General features: G+C 42.2%; 1 protein-coding gene across 2 annotated transcripts in view; it reads left to right on the forward strand.

Annotated features, from left to right (window-relative positions):
- LIPH (lipase H) overlaps positions 1–16,973 on the forward strand; it is a 51,434-nt gene extending 34,461 nt beyond the window's left edge. Inside the window, exons 8-10 of one of the 2 annotated variants that reach the window (XM_041731876.1) lie at positions 199–310; positions 1,304–1,404; positions 9,018–9,185. In XM_041731876.1, coding sequence (XP_041587810.1) covers positions 199–310; positions 1,304–1,404; positions 9,018–9,052 — 248 coding nt within the window. In that variant the 3' untranslated portion in view covers positions 9,053–9,185. Of the gene's footprint in view, positions 1–198; positions 311–1,303; positions 1,405–9,017; positions 9,192–11,053 lie in introns of those variants that run through there. The other variant, XM_041731875.1, reaches the window with a different exon arrangement.
- Positions 16,974–18,079: the final 1,106 nt, after the last annotated feature.

Genomic DNA, 18,079 nt, shown 5'->3' on the forward strand with positions numbered 1-18,079 from the left:
TCCATCACCCAGGCCATATCTACCAAAAAGAATGGAAAGGAATATTAGAAAATTCTGCCCTGGATCTTTGCAGAGAAACTAGAGAGGAAGAGAACAAGAGACTCAAGTTATGAGGCAGGTTGGGTTTTTAGGAACTGACCTTTCAGTGGAGCCGTTGAGAGTATCCTTCTCTCGTTGTGCTCTCTCCTTGTTTTGCAGTATATCATTACTTTGTGGACATTATAACTTGGAATAAGAACATAAGAAGAGGCTCCATTACAATCAAATTGAAAGATAAAGCTGGGAATATCACAGAATCCAAAATCAATCAGTAAGTTGGGCTGGGGTACTTGCAGTTTGCTATTTCCCTTTTTGCTCAGAGAAATTAAATCCCAAATATACCTACTTTCTTATTTATAGATTTGTACTTGTTTTTGTTCTACAAAAGATATATGGGAGTGGTCACTTCTCGTGGTTCTTGATCTTCCCGGCTCTTTTTAAAAAATATTGGTACAGGGATCTACTTCCTTTTCTTCTTTCCTCCCTCCCTCCCCTTCTCCCTCTCCTGCTTCCTTCCTTTGTTTAAACACTTAATTACAAAAGTCATCCTTGCTTGCTATAAAGGATTTAAACAGTAAAGAAATATATAACAAAAAATATGTAACATAAAAGTGCAAATACTTGCCCCATCCCAACAATCCCACACCTAAAGGCATCCACACCCACACGTTTCAATTTTTTGTGAGCTCTTATATATACACACACACATATATATATGTATGTTTCTGAAACTCAGAAAATGTGATTTGCAATAGAAAACTGGAAACACCCTGAAAATCCAATGAAGGGGAAATGGTGAATTTAATATTCTCATATTATAAAATGTTACTTATACATTAACTTATGAAACCTATTAAATTATAATGTGCAAAGTGAAAAATGCAGGATTTATCAAATGATGAAAAGTATAAAATTAGATCAACAATGCCAAAAAAATGAAAAAGCAATATGCCTAATATGTTAGATTGTCCCTTGGATGGTAGGAATAGGAGTGCTTTTTCCAGCTTCTCTTTACTTTCTCTTTTACTTTTATATGATATTGTGTGTTTATTTATTTATTTATAACCTATATATATATATGTTAAAAATAAATATATATTATTTATTTATAACATATATATATATGTTAAAAATAGTTAATTGGTTTCATCCATTAATTTTATAACCAGGAAAAAGGAGGAAAATAACACTTTAAGCAAAGAAATTTGAAGTTCATCTTGCTCATTTACTCATAAACATTTTGGGGGGCCCTCTTATCTACTAGGCACTTGGGTTGTCTGTTGGCTTCACTCATAGAGGACCAACTGGAATGTGATCTGAAACTGGCAGTCGCCTATGGGTTCACCATAGAGATGAATAGAGAAGGTGTGTATTGGTGGTCTGGAGGTGATTTTTTTCTTTAATGCATCCCCGGATCATAATAATAACAGCCTTTGTTTATTGAACTAGGCACATCACACACGCAGGCTCATGCAGTTCACACTAAAACCTTGTGAGGTGGTATTACCATCTGTATTTTATATATAAGGAAACGGAAGCTCAGAGAGGCCAAGTGATTGGCCAATACCAGTGCCAATGTCCCCAAACCCAGTGCGGCTGCAGTTTCAGGGAGGACACCGCTAGGGGGCGAATCTTGACCAACCAGCGTCAGGCAGATTCTAGGGTGTCATCTTCAGTAAGGAAGCTGGGCAGGGACCTCACCTGGACATTCCAAGAAATAGCAGGGGAAATCGTGCAGGTCTGTAACAAAAAAGTGCTCACCTACAAAAAAAAAATTTTTTTTATGCCAATAACTGATTACATGTTGGCTTTACATGTCTTAGAAATTTAATTTTATGTAGTGAATTTCTCCCAACTAGCATTTTCTGTGAAGGGCTTTTTTTTTTTTTAAGATTTATTTATTTATTCATGAGAGACACAGACAGAAACAGGCAGAGACAGAGGCAGAGGGAGAAGCAGACTTCTTGCAGGGAGCTCAATGCGGGGCTCGATCACCTCCTGGGCTGAAGGCAGGCGCCCAACCCGTGAGCCACCCAGGCATCCCTGTGAAGGAGTTTTTTCTTGATTAAGATAGAGACCTTAACATTTCTATTTTATTCATGTTTAGTCATTCTTAGTTGAGTCATGATTGTGAAAACATCATCACCAATCAGAGAAGATATAGGAAAAAAGGAAATGGTCCTTCTATTACGTGGGGAGATTATGTCTACTTTTCTCTTCTGCAAGGTAAACTTTTAGCTTTTAGTATTTTAGTATTTAGTAGCTTTACAATTCAAGGAAAGGAAAATAGTATCAGAGAATGTGCCCTGAGTTTATTCAGTCTTGCCAGGCTATGGTGCAAATGGAGTCACATCTAGGATATGCCTGGTGTATTCATGTTTTGGATGTATTTCTTTTTCAATTTTAAACCTTTTTTAAAAATTAAGATATAATTCACATGCCATAACATTTACCCCTTTTAAAGTTTATATTTCACTGGTTTTTAGTATATTCACAAAATGTACAAACATCACTACCATGTAATTCCAGAACATTTTGATCATCTCAAAAAGAAACCCCATACCTATTAGTACTTTCTCATTCCTGCTTCCTCCCCAGCTCCTGTCTACCACTAGTCTACTTTTTGTCCCTATAGATTTACACATTCTGGGCATGCCATATAAATGAAATCATACGATATGTGGCCTTTTTGCATCTGGCTTTTTTGGCTGAGCATAATATTTTCAAGATACGATAGCATGTATCAGTGACCAAATAATATTCCATGGTATGAATGTACCGCATTTTACTTTGATCCACTGACCTCTGGGTTATGGGTCCAGCTTGCTTCCACTGTGCCACTCTGTTCACACATACCACATTTTATTTATCCTTTTGTCAGCTGATGGACATTTGGGTTGTTTCCACTTTTTTGGCTATTATGAATAATGCTGCTACATACACGTAATGAACATAGGTGTATGAGTTTCTGTGTAGACATATATTTTCATCTCTCTCGGGTATATACCTAGGAGTGGAACTGCTGGGTCATATGATAGCTATGTATTTCACATTTTCAGGAAATGCCAAACTGCTTTCCAAAGCAGCTGCAACATTTTACATTCCCACTAGCCACGTGTAAGAATTCTAATTTCTCCACATCCTTGCCAACACTGTTATTATCTGCCTTAAAATTTTAAAATTGTGATTAAAAAAGACAAAACATAAAATTTACCATCTTAATCATTTCTGAGTTTAGTAGTGTTACATATATTCACATTGTTGTGAAACATCTCCAGAACTTTTTCATCTTGCAAAATTGAAACTCAATACTGGTTAAATAATAACTCCCTTCTCCCCCTCCCCCTTAGTCCCTAGCAAGCATCATTCTACTATTTCTATGAATTTGACTACTTTAGATACCTCATATAAGTGGACTCACACAATATTCATCTTTTTGTGGTTGGCTTATTTCACCTACCATAATATTAAGGTTCATTCATGTTATAACACGTGAGAGGATTTCTCTTGTCTTGTAAAGGCTGAATAATATTCCTTTGTGTACATGTATCATATTTTGTGTATATACCACAGACATGTCTGTCTTTTTTTAAAGATTTTATTTATTTGTTAATGAGACACACACAGAGAGAAAGAGGCAGAGACACAGGCAGAGAGAGAAGCAGGCTCCACGCAGGGAGCCCGGTGTGGGACTCGATCCTAGGACCCCAGGATCACACCCTAAGCCAAAGGCAGTTGCTCAACCACTGAGCCACCCAGGCGTCCCCATGTCTGTCTTTATTGTAGCCATTCTAGTGGACATTATGTTATATCTCATTATGGTTTTGATTTGCAATTCCCTAATGATGAACAACTTTGAGTGTCTCTCATGTGCTTACTGGCCATTTGTATGTATCTTTTTTTTTTTGGAGAAATGTCTATTCAGGTCCTTTACTCACTTTTTCTCCTTTCAACAGACTTAATTTTTTAGAGCAGTTTTAGATTCCCAAACCTGAGCAGGAAGTGCAGAGATTTCCCATATACCCTCTTGGCCACATACACACAGCCTCCCCAAGTATCAAATCTGATAATAGAGTGGTACACCTGTGACAACAGAAACATCTACCCTGATATATTATTACCCAGAGTCCATGGTTTACATTAGGGTTCACTGTTGGTGTTGTACATTCTATAGGTTTTGACAAACATATTAGAACATATATCTACCATTATAGGATCATGGAGTAGATCCTATAATCCTAAAAGTCCTCTGTGCTCTGCCTATCATATCCATCTCTTCCTTCTAACTATTATCAACTACTGGTCTTTTTACTGTCTCCAGAGTTTTGCCTTTTTCAGAATGTCATGTAGCTGAATCCTACAGTATGTAACCTTTCCAAAGTGGCTTCTTTCACTTAGTAATAGGATTTAAGTTTTCTTCATGTTTTTTCATAGCTTGCTACCTCATATCCTTTTGGCACTGAATAGTATTCCATTGTCTGGATGTACTACAGTTTATTTACCCATTCTTCTACTAAAGGACATCTTGGCTACATCCAAATCTTGATAATTTTGAATAAAGCTGCTATAAACATCTGGGTACAGGTTTTTGTGTGCCTCTTACTTTAAAATTGGATTATTACCTTTTTATTGTTGAATTGCAATAGTTCTTTATTTACTCTGGACACAAGTCCTTTATAATTTTAGTTCTCACATTTGGTCATTGATCCATTTTGAGTTCGTTTTTGCATATAGAATAAGGTAGGGGTCCTACTTTATTCCTTTGCCTGTGGACACCCAGTTATCACAGCACCATTTATTGAAAGACCTATTCTTTCTCTGTGAATGTCTTGACACCCTTGCCTAAATCAATTGACAGTAAACGGAAAGTTTTATTTCTGGACTCTCAATTCTCTTCCATTGATGTATATATCTATCCTAATACAAATACCACATTGTCATGTAGCTTACTGTAGCACTATTGAAGCTTTCCAACAAATTTTGCAATCAGGAAGTGTGAATCCCCTAGCTTTGGTCTTTTTCTTTTCTTTTTTAGAGACAGCACAGACATGTTGGGTGAAGGGGGTGGGCAGAGGGAGAGGGAGAATCCAAAGCAGGCTCCACTCTAGGTGTGGACCCAAATGTGAGTCTTGATCTCAAGACCCTGAGATCATGACTTGAGCTGAAATCAAGAGTGGGATGCTTAACTAGCTGAGCCACCCAGGCACCCCAAGTTTGGTCTTTTTCAAAGTTGTTTGACTATTCTGGGTCTCTTTAATTTCCACATGGATTTTAAATTAGCTTGTCAGTTTCTGGAAGAAAAAGAAAGGCAGCTGGGATTTTGATAGAGATTGTTTCTGCCCCCTGAGGTTGTAGGAGGGTTGTATACTTAGAATTTATTTTTAGTTCACCCCTCACCACAGTCTCCCATTCAATTCTCCTCCTCCAGTGGCTTTGTTTTGTGTTCTACTGCAGTGCAAGACCATAAAAAAGAAAACTTGTTACTAACTTCCAAAAAAGGCCAACAAAAGGTGATGTGATGTCAGTATTTCTGCCTTCACATATTTTTGAGGTTTCTCAGTGTTCTTTGCTTTCCAGTGCAATTTAAAAGGTTTTTAGTTTTGTTTTTGTTTTAATTGTATCCATTATTAGGAATTGTTTGCAGGGTGGTTAGTGCACCATACTAACAGAAACAAACATCTGGCTCCTATTATTGGTCAAAGCCCATAGTTCATTGGCTCTCACTCCATTTTTTCTTTTAAGAACCCATTCCTTGGTTAATGCCTCCCCCAGTATTTCCAGACATCCCTCCAGGTGGAAGAGGGGGTTCCAACCTGTACTTGTAGACAGGCTTTACCAGCTCCAGGGGGGCTTTTCCCTCTCCTGCCTTCCATCTACCCCCACTGGGTTTTGCCAACCGCAGGCGGCATCATCCTTTCCTGGAATCTCTAAATGCTCGTGTTCCCACAGCTGCTCTTGGAGAGGGATCCAATTCAGGATCATTGGTTGTATTTGGTTATCCTCTTTCTTTAGTCTTCACTTGGACCTTCCATCTTTCCTTGACTTTTTTGACTTTGACACTTATCGGTCAGTTATTTTCAGCATGTCTTCAGTTTGGGTTTGTCTGATGCTTCCTCATGATTACATTCAGATCATACATCTCTGGCAAGAACAGCACAGAAGTGATGTTATGTTTGGTCCAGTGTGCCCTATCAGGAGGCCCACAACTTTGATTTATTTCATTAAAGTGGACTGGTTCATTAAGGTATTTCTGCCAAGTTTCTTCACTATCAAGTTACTGTTTTTCCTTTGTATTAAGAAGTATACTGCGGGGAGGTACTTTGAGACCATGCAAATGTTCCATTACTCCTCAAACTTTTACCCACTAGTTGTGATGTAGTTGTAGTTGAATTGTTACAATGATGATTGTCAAATGGTGATTTTTCTAATTCATCATTTAGGGAAAGCATTTTTCTTCTCCCCATTTATTTATCTATTTATCTGGTTGTATCAATATGGACTCATGGACTTTTATTTTGTTAATGGGGACTCGCAGTTACTACCATTATTTATTTTGATATTTAAATTGTCTCAAATCTGGTTAGTGAAATCTCTTCAAACTGGGTCTGTGCCCTTTTTTTAAATGCATTTTTTATTGTGATGAAAACACATAATGTAAAATTTATTATCTTCATCATTTATAAGTATACAGCTCAGTAGTGTTAAGAGTATTCACATTAGGGACACCTGGGTGGCTCAGCGGTTGAGTGTGTCTGCCTTTTGCTCGGGGCATGATTCTAGGCCCGGGATCAAGTCCCACATCGGGCTTCCTGCATGGAGCCTGTTTCTCCCTCTGCTTATGTCTCTGCCTCTCTTGAATAAATAAATGAAATCCTAAAAAAAAAGAATATTCACATTATTGTAAAATAAGTCTCCAGAACCTTTTCATCTTGCAAACTGAAACTCTATACCCATTGATCAATGACTCCCTTTTCCTTCTCCCTCCAGCTTCTGATAACTACCTTTCTACTTTGTTTCTATGAATTTTTTTGAAAGATTTATTTATTTATTTATTTATTTATTTATTTGACAGAGAGAGAGAGAGAGAGAGCACACAAGCAGGGGGAACAGCAGAGGGAGAGGGAGAAGCAGGCTCCCTACTGAATAGGGAGCCCCATGCAGGACTCAATCCCAGAACCCCGGGATCATGACCTGAGCTGAAGGCAGACGCCCAACCGACTGAGCCACCCAGGCGCCCCATGTTTCTATGAATTTGATTACTTTAGATAACTTACATAAATGGAGTCAAACAATATTTATCTTTTTGTGATTGGCTTATTTCATTTAGCATGATGTCTTCAAGGTTTATCCATGTTGTACCATATGACAAAATTTACTTCCTTTTTATGGCTGAATAATATTCCATTGTATGTATATATCACATGTTATTTATCCATTCATCCATTGATGGGCATTTGGGTTGCTTGTACTTCTGACTCTTGTGAATGAGGCTGCTATGAACATGGGTGGGCAAAAGTATCTTTCTGAGACCATGCTTTCAATTCTTTTGCATATATACCCAGAAGTAGAATTGCTGGATCATAAAGCAATTCTATTTTTAATTCTTCGAAGAGACCTCAGACCATTTGCCATTGTGGTTGTATGACTTTACATTCCTAGCAACAGTGCACAAGGGTTCCAATTTCTCCATATCCTTGTGAACACTTCTTATTTTCAGGTTTTTAAAAATTTTTGCCATCCTGATGAATGTGAAGTGATTCTATTTTCTTTTGAACATCTCCACCATTCTTTGAGCAGTTCCTCACTTTTTTTTTTTTTTTTAGTTCCTCACTTTTTGACACACAAATTGTTGTGGAATCACTTTGTACCTTCTCTGACCCTAGCCCTGGAATCAGCCATTTCTCTTGGAAGCCCTCATTCCTTTTATTTTTTTATTTTTTTGCGATTTATTTATTTATTTGAGAGAGAGAGAGAGAGAGAGAGAGAGCAAGAGAGAGCACAAGCTAGGAGGAGAGGGAGAAGCAGGCTACATCCTAAGTAGGGAGCCCAACGCAGAGCTTGATCCTAGGACCCTAAGATCATGACCTGAGCTGAATGCAGAAGCTTAACTGACTGAGCCACCCAGGTGCCCCAACCCCCATTCCTTTCAGTGAGGATCATATTTAAAAACTAAAATCTGGGTAACTTTCAGATTAGTTTTACTTGTGACACGTTTGCTCTCCACAGGACTTACACATGATTCTAGTGAGGCTGGGGTGACACACACCCTCTCATCCCCATTCCCACCCCAAAATTAAGGATTCGGTTCTAGAGCAAGCCACCCATCTCTGAGCCCAGGGCGGTCTCCATGGTCTACATCCCCAGTTTCCCAGAGGGACATTGACCTACTGAGCCTCCCCAGTGGACATACTTTAGGCTCAATGTGAAATTCCAACTGTAGGAAACATGACATTGTAGGAAAAGTATTGGAACCTGGGACTTAGCTATCTTATTTGAAAGGCAGGACTAAAAAAAATATATGCTTAAGCAAAACTTCAAATTAGTAGCTAATCGGGCTAAAAATATGCATACACACCTAGCAATGCAATTTAATGGACTGTTTGAACTCAGGACTGAATTTGAATCCCTGCAGTGATGCAGATAAGCCCTGTGACCTGGCTGAGTTTAAACTCCAGAAGCATGTTTCCTTGTCTATAAAGTGAAGACAATATAATACTCATCTTGAAGAATTTTTCGGGGCAATGGAGACATGTGTCAAGAGATGAGAATGATATCTAGTGTATATAGTAGGCGGGCATACTTCTCTTGTGCCACAGTATTTCATCACTCCTGAGGCCAGAAGCTTCTCTTATGCAGTCTTTGGGAATACAGCAGAACTTTGGGGTCAAGCGGCTACCTTCTTAAGAGTGATTTGTAGGCTTCAAAATGATTTCATTAGCAATCTAGATCCACTTAACAATATTAATTCTTCCTTCTAGTGAACCTGCAATATTTCAGAAATACCACCAAGTGAGTCTGCTTGCAAGATTTAATCAAGACTTGGATAAAGTGGCAACTATTTCCTTGGTGTTCTCTACGGGATCTGTAATAGGCCCCAAGTACAAGCTCAGGGTTCTTCGCATGAAGTTAAGGTCACTTGCCCATCCAGAGAGGTGAGCCATGGGCAGGGTTTGACAAGCCCTTGTTTTCCAAAAATGTTATTGGGTTTCTGTCTAATCTGTTTGGTCTGATTTTTTTAAAGATTTTATTTATTTATTCATAAGAGACACACACACACACACACAGAGGCAGGGACACAGGCAGAGGGAGAAGCAGGCTCCGTGCAGGGAGCCCGACGTGGGACTCGATCCTGGGTCTCCAGGATCACACCCTGGGCTGAAGGCGGCGTTAAACCGCTGAGCCACTGTGGCTGTCCTGGTCTGATGTTTTAATGGGATCTTCATCAATTCCAATTTAGGGGATGAGGGTTTTCCAAAAATAGACGATAAAAATGAGTAGCCCCATAATTGAAGAAAATTATACTAGTAGGCACTTAAAGATAAATAATCCAAATAATCCAAAGAAATAATGTTATATGATTATAGTTATAGAATTCTTCCCTAATCACTCCACCCACACTGCTTGCAAATTTTTTGTTGTTGTTGTAGATAAAAGCCTCAGATAATTTGGCAAACACAGAGCCTACTGTAAAAAAAGGTACAGAATAATTGGAATATTTATTCCACTACACAGTAGGGAAGTACTATCTTGATGTTGAATTTGATAACTGTATCGAGAATGTCCTTGTTCTTAGGAAATACACATTGAAGTATTAAGGGGTAAACAACCTATTCTCAATTGGTTCAGAAAAAATAAGCAACAGTGTATGGGGGGTATGGAGGGGCAAAGTCAAAGAGGGGAGAAAGAGCAAAGCTGTGGCAGCAGGTACACTGTGACTAATGCCACTCCAACATATAGTCCTAACATCCAATCTGTGGACAAGACAGGGGTAGACAATGCTGTGAGCAGTCAGTGCTTTATGCTTATGAATTCCTTTCTCCTGAAAGTTTGGGGTACCCTAAAACATTTAATAATACAAGTTTCTTCCAAGAGGACAGTCATTACATCTTAAAACCATGGGACTTTTTAATACTTGTTTTTCTTGATTATCAAAGGTATACAGATTGATTTTATAAAATCTGGAAAGTACAAAGGTGTTAAGAAGCCAAAAAATATCACCCACGATGACATTATTCAGAGGCAACAATTGTTAATAGTTTGGATTTTCTTTTTTTTTTTTTTAAGATTTTATTTATTTTATTCATGAAAGACGCAGGTAGAGAGAGAGGCAGAGACACAGGCAGAGGGAGAAGCAGGCTCCATGCAGGGAGCCCAACATGGGACTCGGATCCCGGGTCTCCAGGATCACACCCTGGGCCAAAGGCGGTGTTAAATCACTGAACCACGCGGGCTGCCCTTTCTCTTTCTTTCTTTCTTTCTTTCTTTTTTCTTTTCTTTCTTTTTTCCTTTCTTTCTTTCTTTCTTTCTTTCTTTCTTTCTTTCTTTCTTTCTTTCTTTCTTTCTATTTCTCTCCTTCCTTTCCTTCCTTCCTTCCTTCCTTCCTTCCAGATTTTATTTATTTATTTGAAAGACAGAACACAAGAGGGGGGTGGGGCAGAGGGAGAGGGAGAAACAGACTCCCGGCCAAGCAGGGAGCCCAATGTGGGGCTCAATCCCATGACCCAAGCCCAAAGCAGATGCTTAACTAACCAAGCCACCCGGGGCCCTGGATTCTTTCTTTCTAGTCACCTATTATTGCTTTTACACCTAGACGAAGTTAGGTGGTAAATAACATTTTACATCCTGCTTTCTTATTGTTGCTGATGTTGCTCTGCTTATTTACCATAAGCATATTCCTACAACGTTAGAAATAATTGCTCCACAATATCGTATCCTAAGGACGTGTATGATTTCTTTTCCTAGAGTGGGTTATTTTTACTACTTGATTGACAAGGATATCGTCCTATTTTTACAGGCCCCAGTTGTGTCGGTATGATCTTGTACTGATGGAAAACATTGAAAACGTCTTCCAACCTATCCTGTGCCCCAAGCTGCAGATGTAACTGTTGTTCGGACACGCGGGCACCAGTGACATCAAGAAAACTACAACTCCAGGCTTTTGTAAAGCGTCACTTCACCTTCTCAAGGCACAAAAAAGTATGAATAAGCAGGTTTTTTTTTCTTTTCCTGGCAGCGTCCCCTGGATGTCATACTGCCAAATTTCAAACGACCTTGGATTATGGAACGGTCCTGGGAGGGGAGCCCCTAAGTAGGGCAAGTCGGAAATAGCCAGGCTCCCCACAGCCCAGCGCCTTGTGTGGCTGCGTCCTGGGGCCTCCTCCGTTCCGGCCTGTCGGGTCTGCAGCCGGTCACTCAGGCAGCTCTGCTCATCTCCATGGCCCGTCAAGCATCTGAAAGGGAAGGACTGGCTGGACACCTCACTTTGGACTTGACCCTGCATTCCCTGTGCCAAACTCCTCCAGGTCCTCACATGTAGAAAGGAGTGGAGCCTGACCTACCTCATGGGGCTATTGTGGGGGTTTGGGAGGCAAGTCTGTGAAGGGTTCTTTGAAATCCCATGGGTGCCACATCCTTGAGTGGTTTGATAAATGTGAATATGCTTTTATTTATTTTGATATGGCTGATCTAATATGCAGTAAGAGAGCCTCTCCTTATTTCCAACAGCCTCTCTTGAGCTGTTTGCCCTGGGAAGGCAGGAAGGCCACACCCCGGCCTCTCTAAAGTGGGCTGGTGGGTGGAGGAAGTGGGGACAGAGGGCCAGCCCCAGGGGCAGCTGCTGGGACTAGATAGTGAGCAGATGAGGGAAGAATGGTAGATGAAGGGGTAGGACAGCCTCGCTCCCAGGGGCAGTGGATGGAGCGCGAGGCAGGAGAGAAGAAGCAGAGCTTGTTTGTCACTTAAGGGTCACTTTTCCAGGCAGCCCTCATTTTAAGCAATCCTTCAGAAATGTTTACTTTTTCCTTGTTACTGATGCAGTCCACGGTTATTTTAAGGACATTTAGCAAATACGCAGATGAAAAATGAAAATATGCTCTCTGCCTGTTGGAGGTAACTAATGCTAACCTTCGGGAACACACTAAGTAACTCGTGTGGCTAACATCTGAATTCAAAGCACACATCAGGTTGCTCTTGGAGCACCGGAGGCCTCCAGTTTGAAAAATTCTTAGGCTGCCCCAGGAATAGGTATGATCAGTGAATCTGGAGTGGCAACAGCAACTAAGTCAAGGGCCAGAACCAAGGGAGAACCATCCCCCGGGCCAAATGCCCAGCACAGGCACAGCCGGAGGGGCGGGTACTAGCCATCCACAGCTGTGGCCACTGCAGAAAGGTTCCTGAGCCTCCCAAGTCACAGGCCTGCAACCTCCTCCTTATCCAAGTGACTATTCTTCTACTGCTTTCCATGACAACAGCCCTTTTAAAAAGAAATGGACTTTTTATTTTATAAACTGTAGAACTCCATGAGGACTTACCTGTGTGGCACGTCCTGTATGGATTCCTACACGTATACGGAGCCTGCACCTGGGAAGAAATGAGGCTCAGAGATGCTCCTGCCCACTTGGGTATCTTCTCACCCTTCATCCCTCTTCCCCATTTCTTCAGCAATTGTGCACAGAGAGATCAGGATGTCAGTGGGCCCTGATTTCTTTTTTAGAGGTTTACCAGTCCCATATCTTGATCAGCACAGCCATTTCTTTGTCCTCTTTCCCTCGCCTGGTAGGCACGGGGCCAGAACAACAGCGAGAAAATGGAAGAGCATTGTTGTCACTTATGAACTCCTCACGCAGGGGGGGGTCTCTCAGCTTCTTCTCTAGGGTCTCCTCGCACTGGTACCTGGCTCACTGGGGAATGGGTGAATGGATGGACAAATGGATGAATGAATGAATAAAGGAAGGAAGTTTGTTTACTGGAGGGAGATGAATCTCAATGAGTCTCACATGGTGGTGATCCAGAGAAGTGAAGGTGGTTCCAGGGGTGGTACTGGCTTCGCAGGTTCTCCCTTGCTATCCTTGCCTCTCCTCCCTCTTCTTTGTCAGAGTCTCTGTCTGAATCCCAAATCCTAGATACAATTAAATTGCAGTTTACCCCACCCCCCATCTTCATCAATGATCTCCTACTGAGCTTTTTATTTTCCCTTACATTTATTTGTGTGATTATTTGATTAACGTCTGTCTTCTCCACCAGACTGGTAAGGCAGGGGCCATGTGCCTAACGTGGCACCTACAACACGGTCTGTGCTCAGGACGTAGTAAATGAGCGCTCACCATGATCTTCTGAGCCCTACGGAACCGTGTTCAGTTGTAAGAGCTCCCCCCACTCCAGCCATGGCCCATGTCCACGGAGGTGCATTCCTTTCTCTGCCTTAGCCTTCTCTCCCAGCACTTGTTACTGTTTCCGTTCTCACTAGAGACCCACTAACCATTTCTCAGGCTCCCCGGGGAAAAAGGAGGTTGGCTCTTTTTTCACTCCTTTTAGAACCTTCCAGATGGTCCTCATACCATTCTTCAGGAAGCCCATCAGAGATTTTGCTCTCACCCACTTCCCCATGTTAGTGCCTTGGCTAGAGCCCTCCAGGCCCCTCCAGCATTCCTGGATGACTCCAAGCTGGGGTTCAAAGTCCCTCTTGCTTTCCACAACTCTCTTCTGCTACCTGCTTTGCCACTGACTTTGTATGTGCATCATCACATCATCATTTTCTTATGCCATATTGTTATATATCTGTGTCTGTTCCCCTAGGAGACTGTGAGCACAGTAAAAGCAGCTGTGGCTTTGTTGACCTAGCACCTAGCACAGTGCCGGGCACAAAGCAAGTGCTCAACAAATGTCTGCCGAACAGAATGGAGTGAACTCATTTTTAGGACTTGAGGGAGTCACCTCCACTCGGATTTAGACATCAACACACTTAATTGTGTTATTTCCCAAACCCTAAACTGGGAACCTCTCATTCTTGGACCCCTGTCCCATGCTCTCAGTCCTGCAAAACCCTAGCTTAGCCAAGGAGACTTTGAATGCCAGTAACAGAAATCTACTCATACTACTCATACTAATGCAAATTTTACTAGTGAGAGGATTTGTGGCAACCCAAGAGCTCAACAGGGAGCCTTCTGGAAGGGCAGAGAGAGGGCAGCCCAGAGCCTTTAGCTAAAGAGTTCACGGGCCTTTATTAACCCTGTGCTCTACCTTGAGTCTCTCTGACCCAGCGTGGCTCCCTCACAGGGCAGCTGTGGACCACTGGGGTCATTGGTACCATTGTGTCCTGGCTATTCAATCAGTAGGTGGCCCAATTCCAAAGTCCAGGGAGAGGAAGCAGCATTTAGATCCCCCTCTTGGGGAAGGTGTCTATCCTGTTCCAATCAGTTATGGCCACAATGGATAGGGACACTAAATCGTGTGCTCCTCAAGCTCCTCCCTTCAATTGCTCTGTGCGGATCTCATCCAGCCAATAAAGGAGCTTGAGTGCTATTGACAAAGAGCTTCGGTGAGGGCCTGGCTAATCCACTCACACTGGAACCCCTTGCCTTTTCTTCCCTCCCACTTCCCTGAGCCACTGGCACCTACCTGCTTCTCAGTCCAGCATGAGTCCCTTGGTTGGGGATTACTGCTGTCGTTTGTCAGGCTGCCTGGGCATGTGTTGTAAATGCATAGGCTCAAGTGTATTAAGAGTCTGGTGCAGACGCCAGGTGGTGCACCAGCTGGTGAAGAGTTAGCTCTGCAGGTGCAGGGGGAGGGGGACAGATCAGCCCGTGGGTGGGATGGGAGGGAGGAGCACAGTCCCAGGCTTCTTCCCTAAGCAGACAGGTTGAGCAGGAGTCAGAATAGGACTCCCGGGGAGTGGGGCACCTCAGGCAGCCAGCAGAGGCTTGGATGGTGAGCCTATGGGAAATCAGGTTTGCATCTCCCACAAGAGCTGTCAAAGGTCTCTTATGCCCCCAGTTTGGCGGAATCCCACAACCCTCAGGTCAGCCTGCTGGGTTTTCCCACGGACACTGCCACTGCACACTGCTTCCTTTTCCAACACTCCTTCCCTTCATCCACATCTCTGCGTGAGTCATCCTGTTCTCTGGTTCCCCCATCTCCTTATCAGGTTTCTGATCTCAGTTCTCTATCTCAAGGAGGTAGCATTGGGAAAGAGATTAGGCTCTAGTGTGTGGCCTCTGTCGACTTAACTCTTCCTAAGCTCCCTTTCCTGGACTGTAAAAGGGGACTATTAAAAGTCTCTGCTTCACATGGGATGCTATGTGGAATAAATACATTCATGCCTGCATGTAAAACGCTTACCGTGGGGTCTGGAGTGTACTAAGTGCTCAGTGAATATCAGCTGCTGTTACTTCCCAAAGTCTCGGGGTCTCCCTAGGAGACCTCCTCCCCTCCTCTTGTTTTGACTCTCCAGACAGATGACGGACCTCCAGATCTGAATGTTGTTGGACCTCTGGATTTTCACCTGCTTGGTGAGAGGCACTGCAGGGCAGAGGAGAGCAGGGGCTTGGGAGGGGCAAATTGAGGCTTGAGTCCCACTCAGCACTCAAGCTGTAGCCTCAGCAGTGCTCAGAGTACCTTCACCTGAAAAACTGGCTCATCCACTCTCTCATAAGTGGGTTCATGATGCTTGCTTCTCTGGAGCTGAAGCAGCTTTGCCCTATCTATTTTCCCCATAGCACCTAATCCACTCTAAAATTATGACTCTCTCCATGCTGTCCCCCAACCAGAAGGAATGTCAAGGCCTTGAGACTAGAAACCTTAGCTTCTGGTTCACTACTGTTCCTGGCCCCAGCACACCCCTGGCACACGCCCAGTAATGTTTTTCACTTACGTTCTTTCCTCCTATATTCCTCTGACTTCACAAAATCAACATGTACCATTCCAAACAACCAATCATTCCCTCGCTAGACTTGACCCATTAATTTAACAAACACTTGTTAAGTGCCAATTATAAGCCAAGCACAGGGCTAAGGGCTGGGACAGGCAAAAGACAGATGAGACATTGTCTCATTTCTAGAAATGTTTACTGTCTACGGGGAGATGGATAATGACATAGTATTTGTAATAATAGGAATACAGACACTCTGCAGGGAACCCCGAGCACAGAGAACGAACCACCTTTCTGACTGTTGGAGCTGGAGAAGGCTTCTCAGAGGAGGGGACAATTGCCCTGGGTGGTTATGAAGGAGTAGCAATTTTTCAGGGAGAGATAGCCAGAGAGGGGGAAGAGTGTTGTCAGAGACATGAACTAACATGGTGTATGCGCACCTGTAATGGAGGGGTTGAAGGGAGAAAATGAGAATGGGGGGCTGAGACCATTTCCCCACATTTTTTAAATGGAAAATTTCAAACATATATGGAAATATAATAAATGGCATAAATCCTCCTCCATATGCCCATCATCCAACTTCAACAATTATCAATTCAATGACCAATCTTGGTCGATTTTTATCCCTACCCACTAAACTTCATCCCCTTATTTCGATGCAAATCCCAGACATTGAATCATTTCATTCATAAATATTTCAGTATTTTGGAAAGGCAAAACATATCCCTTTTTTTTTCTTTTTATAGACTGTCGTAGTATACTCTAACAATGCGACTTGTCTGTTTGCTGTTTATCACCGCTATCTCTGTGGTGACTGTGCGGTATCGGGATATATAGAGTTGGTTCCCTCTTTTAAGTAACTACTCAGCATTACTTTTAGGAACATACCACAATTAACCTCATCAGTTAGTCCCCAACTGATGGGCATTTAGGTTGTTCTCAATCTCTTAATACCAAAATTACTGGAGGGTATTATGCTGAGTGAAGTAAGTCAATTGGAGAAGGACAAACATTATATGGTCTCATTCATTTGGGGAATATAAATAATAGTGAAAGGGAATATAAGGGAAGGGAGAAGAAATGTGTGGGAAATATCAGAAAGGGAGACAGAACATGAAGACTCCTGACTCTGGGAAACGAACTAGGGGTGGTGGAAGGGGAGAAGGGCGGGGGGTGGGGGTGAGTGGGTGACGGGCACTGAGGGGGGCACTTGACGGGATGAGCACTGGGTGTTATTCTGTATGTTGGCAAATTGAACACCAATAAAAAATAAATTTATTATAAAAAACAAAAAACAAAATAAAGCTGAGGGAATATCCTTGAACATACATCTTTGTGAGCATATCTATAGGTTAAATTCCTGGACGTGGAATTGCTAGGACTCAGTACACTTCGAATTCTGACAGGTGCTCCCTATTTGGCCCAGTGTGCTTTGAATATGATAAGGATGCCTCCTCTCTGTCGTCTAGGCTTGTGGCATTATGGAGTCCTCTCTGCCTCTTCTCCATTTAATCAGTCATATGTCCTACCAACTCAGCTCCTATCGTGTGTCCATCCTTCCGCCTTCATCCTCATTGCCGTGGTCCTGGCTCAGCCTGCAACCTTTCTTACTAGGACAGTTGCAACTACCAACTCAGAAAGTATTCTAATCATCAGGCAGAGCAAACATCCTAAAATGGGAACTAAATCATTCTTCTGTTTAAACACCTCTGTTGCTGTCTCACCACACACAATATTGAAAAATCCAGCTCCTGAGCCTTCCTTCCAATGCTTTCCAGTTTGTCTCCAACTTCTCATTTCTCATATAGTTTAGACTTCATGAAACTGCACTCTGGTGCCTTACTTGGGCCCCTGGCTCACCCTCTCCATCTTCTTCCCTGTTGTGGAAATCCTGTTCATCTTTAACATAAACTCAAACTCTGTCTCTGTCGTGAATCCATGCAGTATGGGACCCTGGTTGCTTGGATTCTAGTCCCCACTCTCTGTTTTAATATCTGGAGTCCTCTGTCCACTAGGGGGATACATTTTCATTTGTGAATATGATCACCAGCCTTGGGCTTATGAATGTCTTAATAGTTGGAGGCCTTAGTGATGCATATTTTCTAGGATGCCTAACAGCTCCTCTTATTCTTTTTTTTTTTATTTTAAGATTTTATTTATTTATTCATGAGAGAC

Source organism: Vulpes lagopus, chromosome 17, assembly GCF_018345385.1.
Source record: "Vulpes lagopus strain Blue_001 chromosome 17, ASM1834538v1, whole genome shotgun sequence".
Lineage (NCBI taxonomy): Eukaryota > Metazoa > Chordata > Mammalia > Carnivora > Canidae > Vulpes > Vulpes lagopus.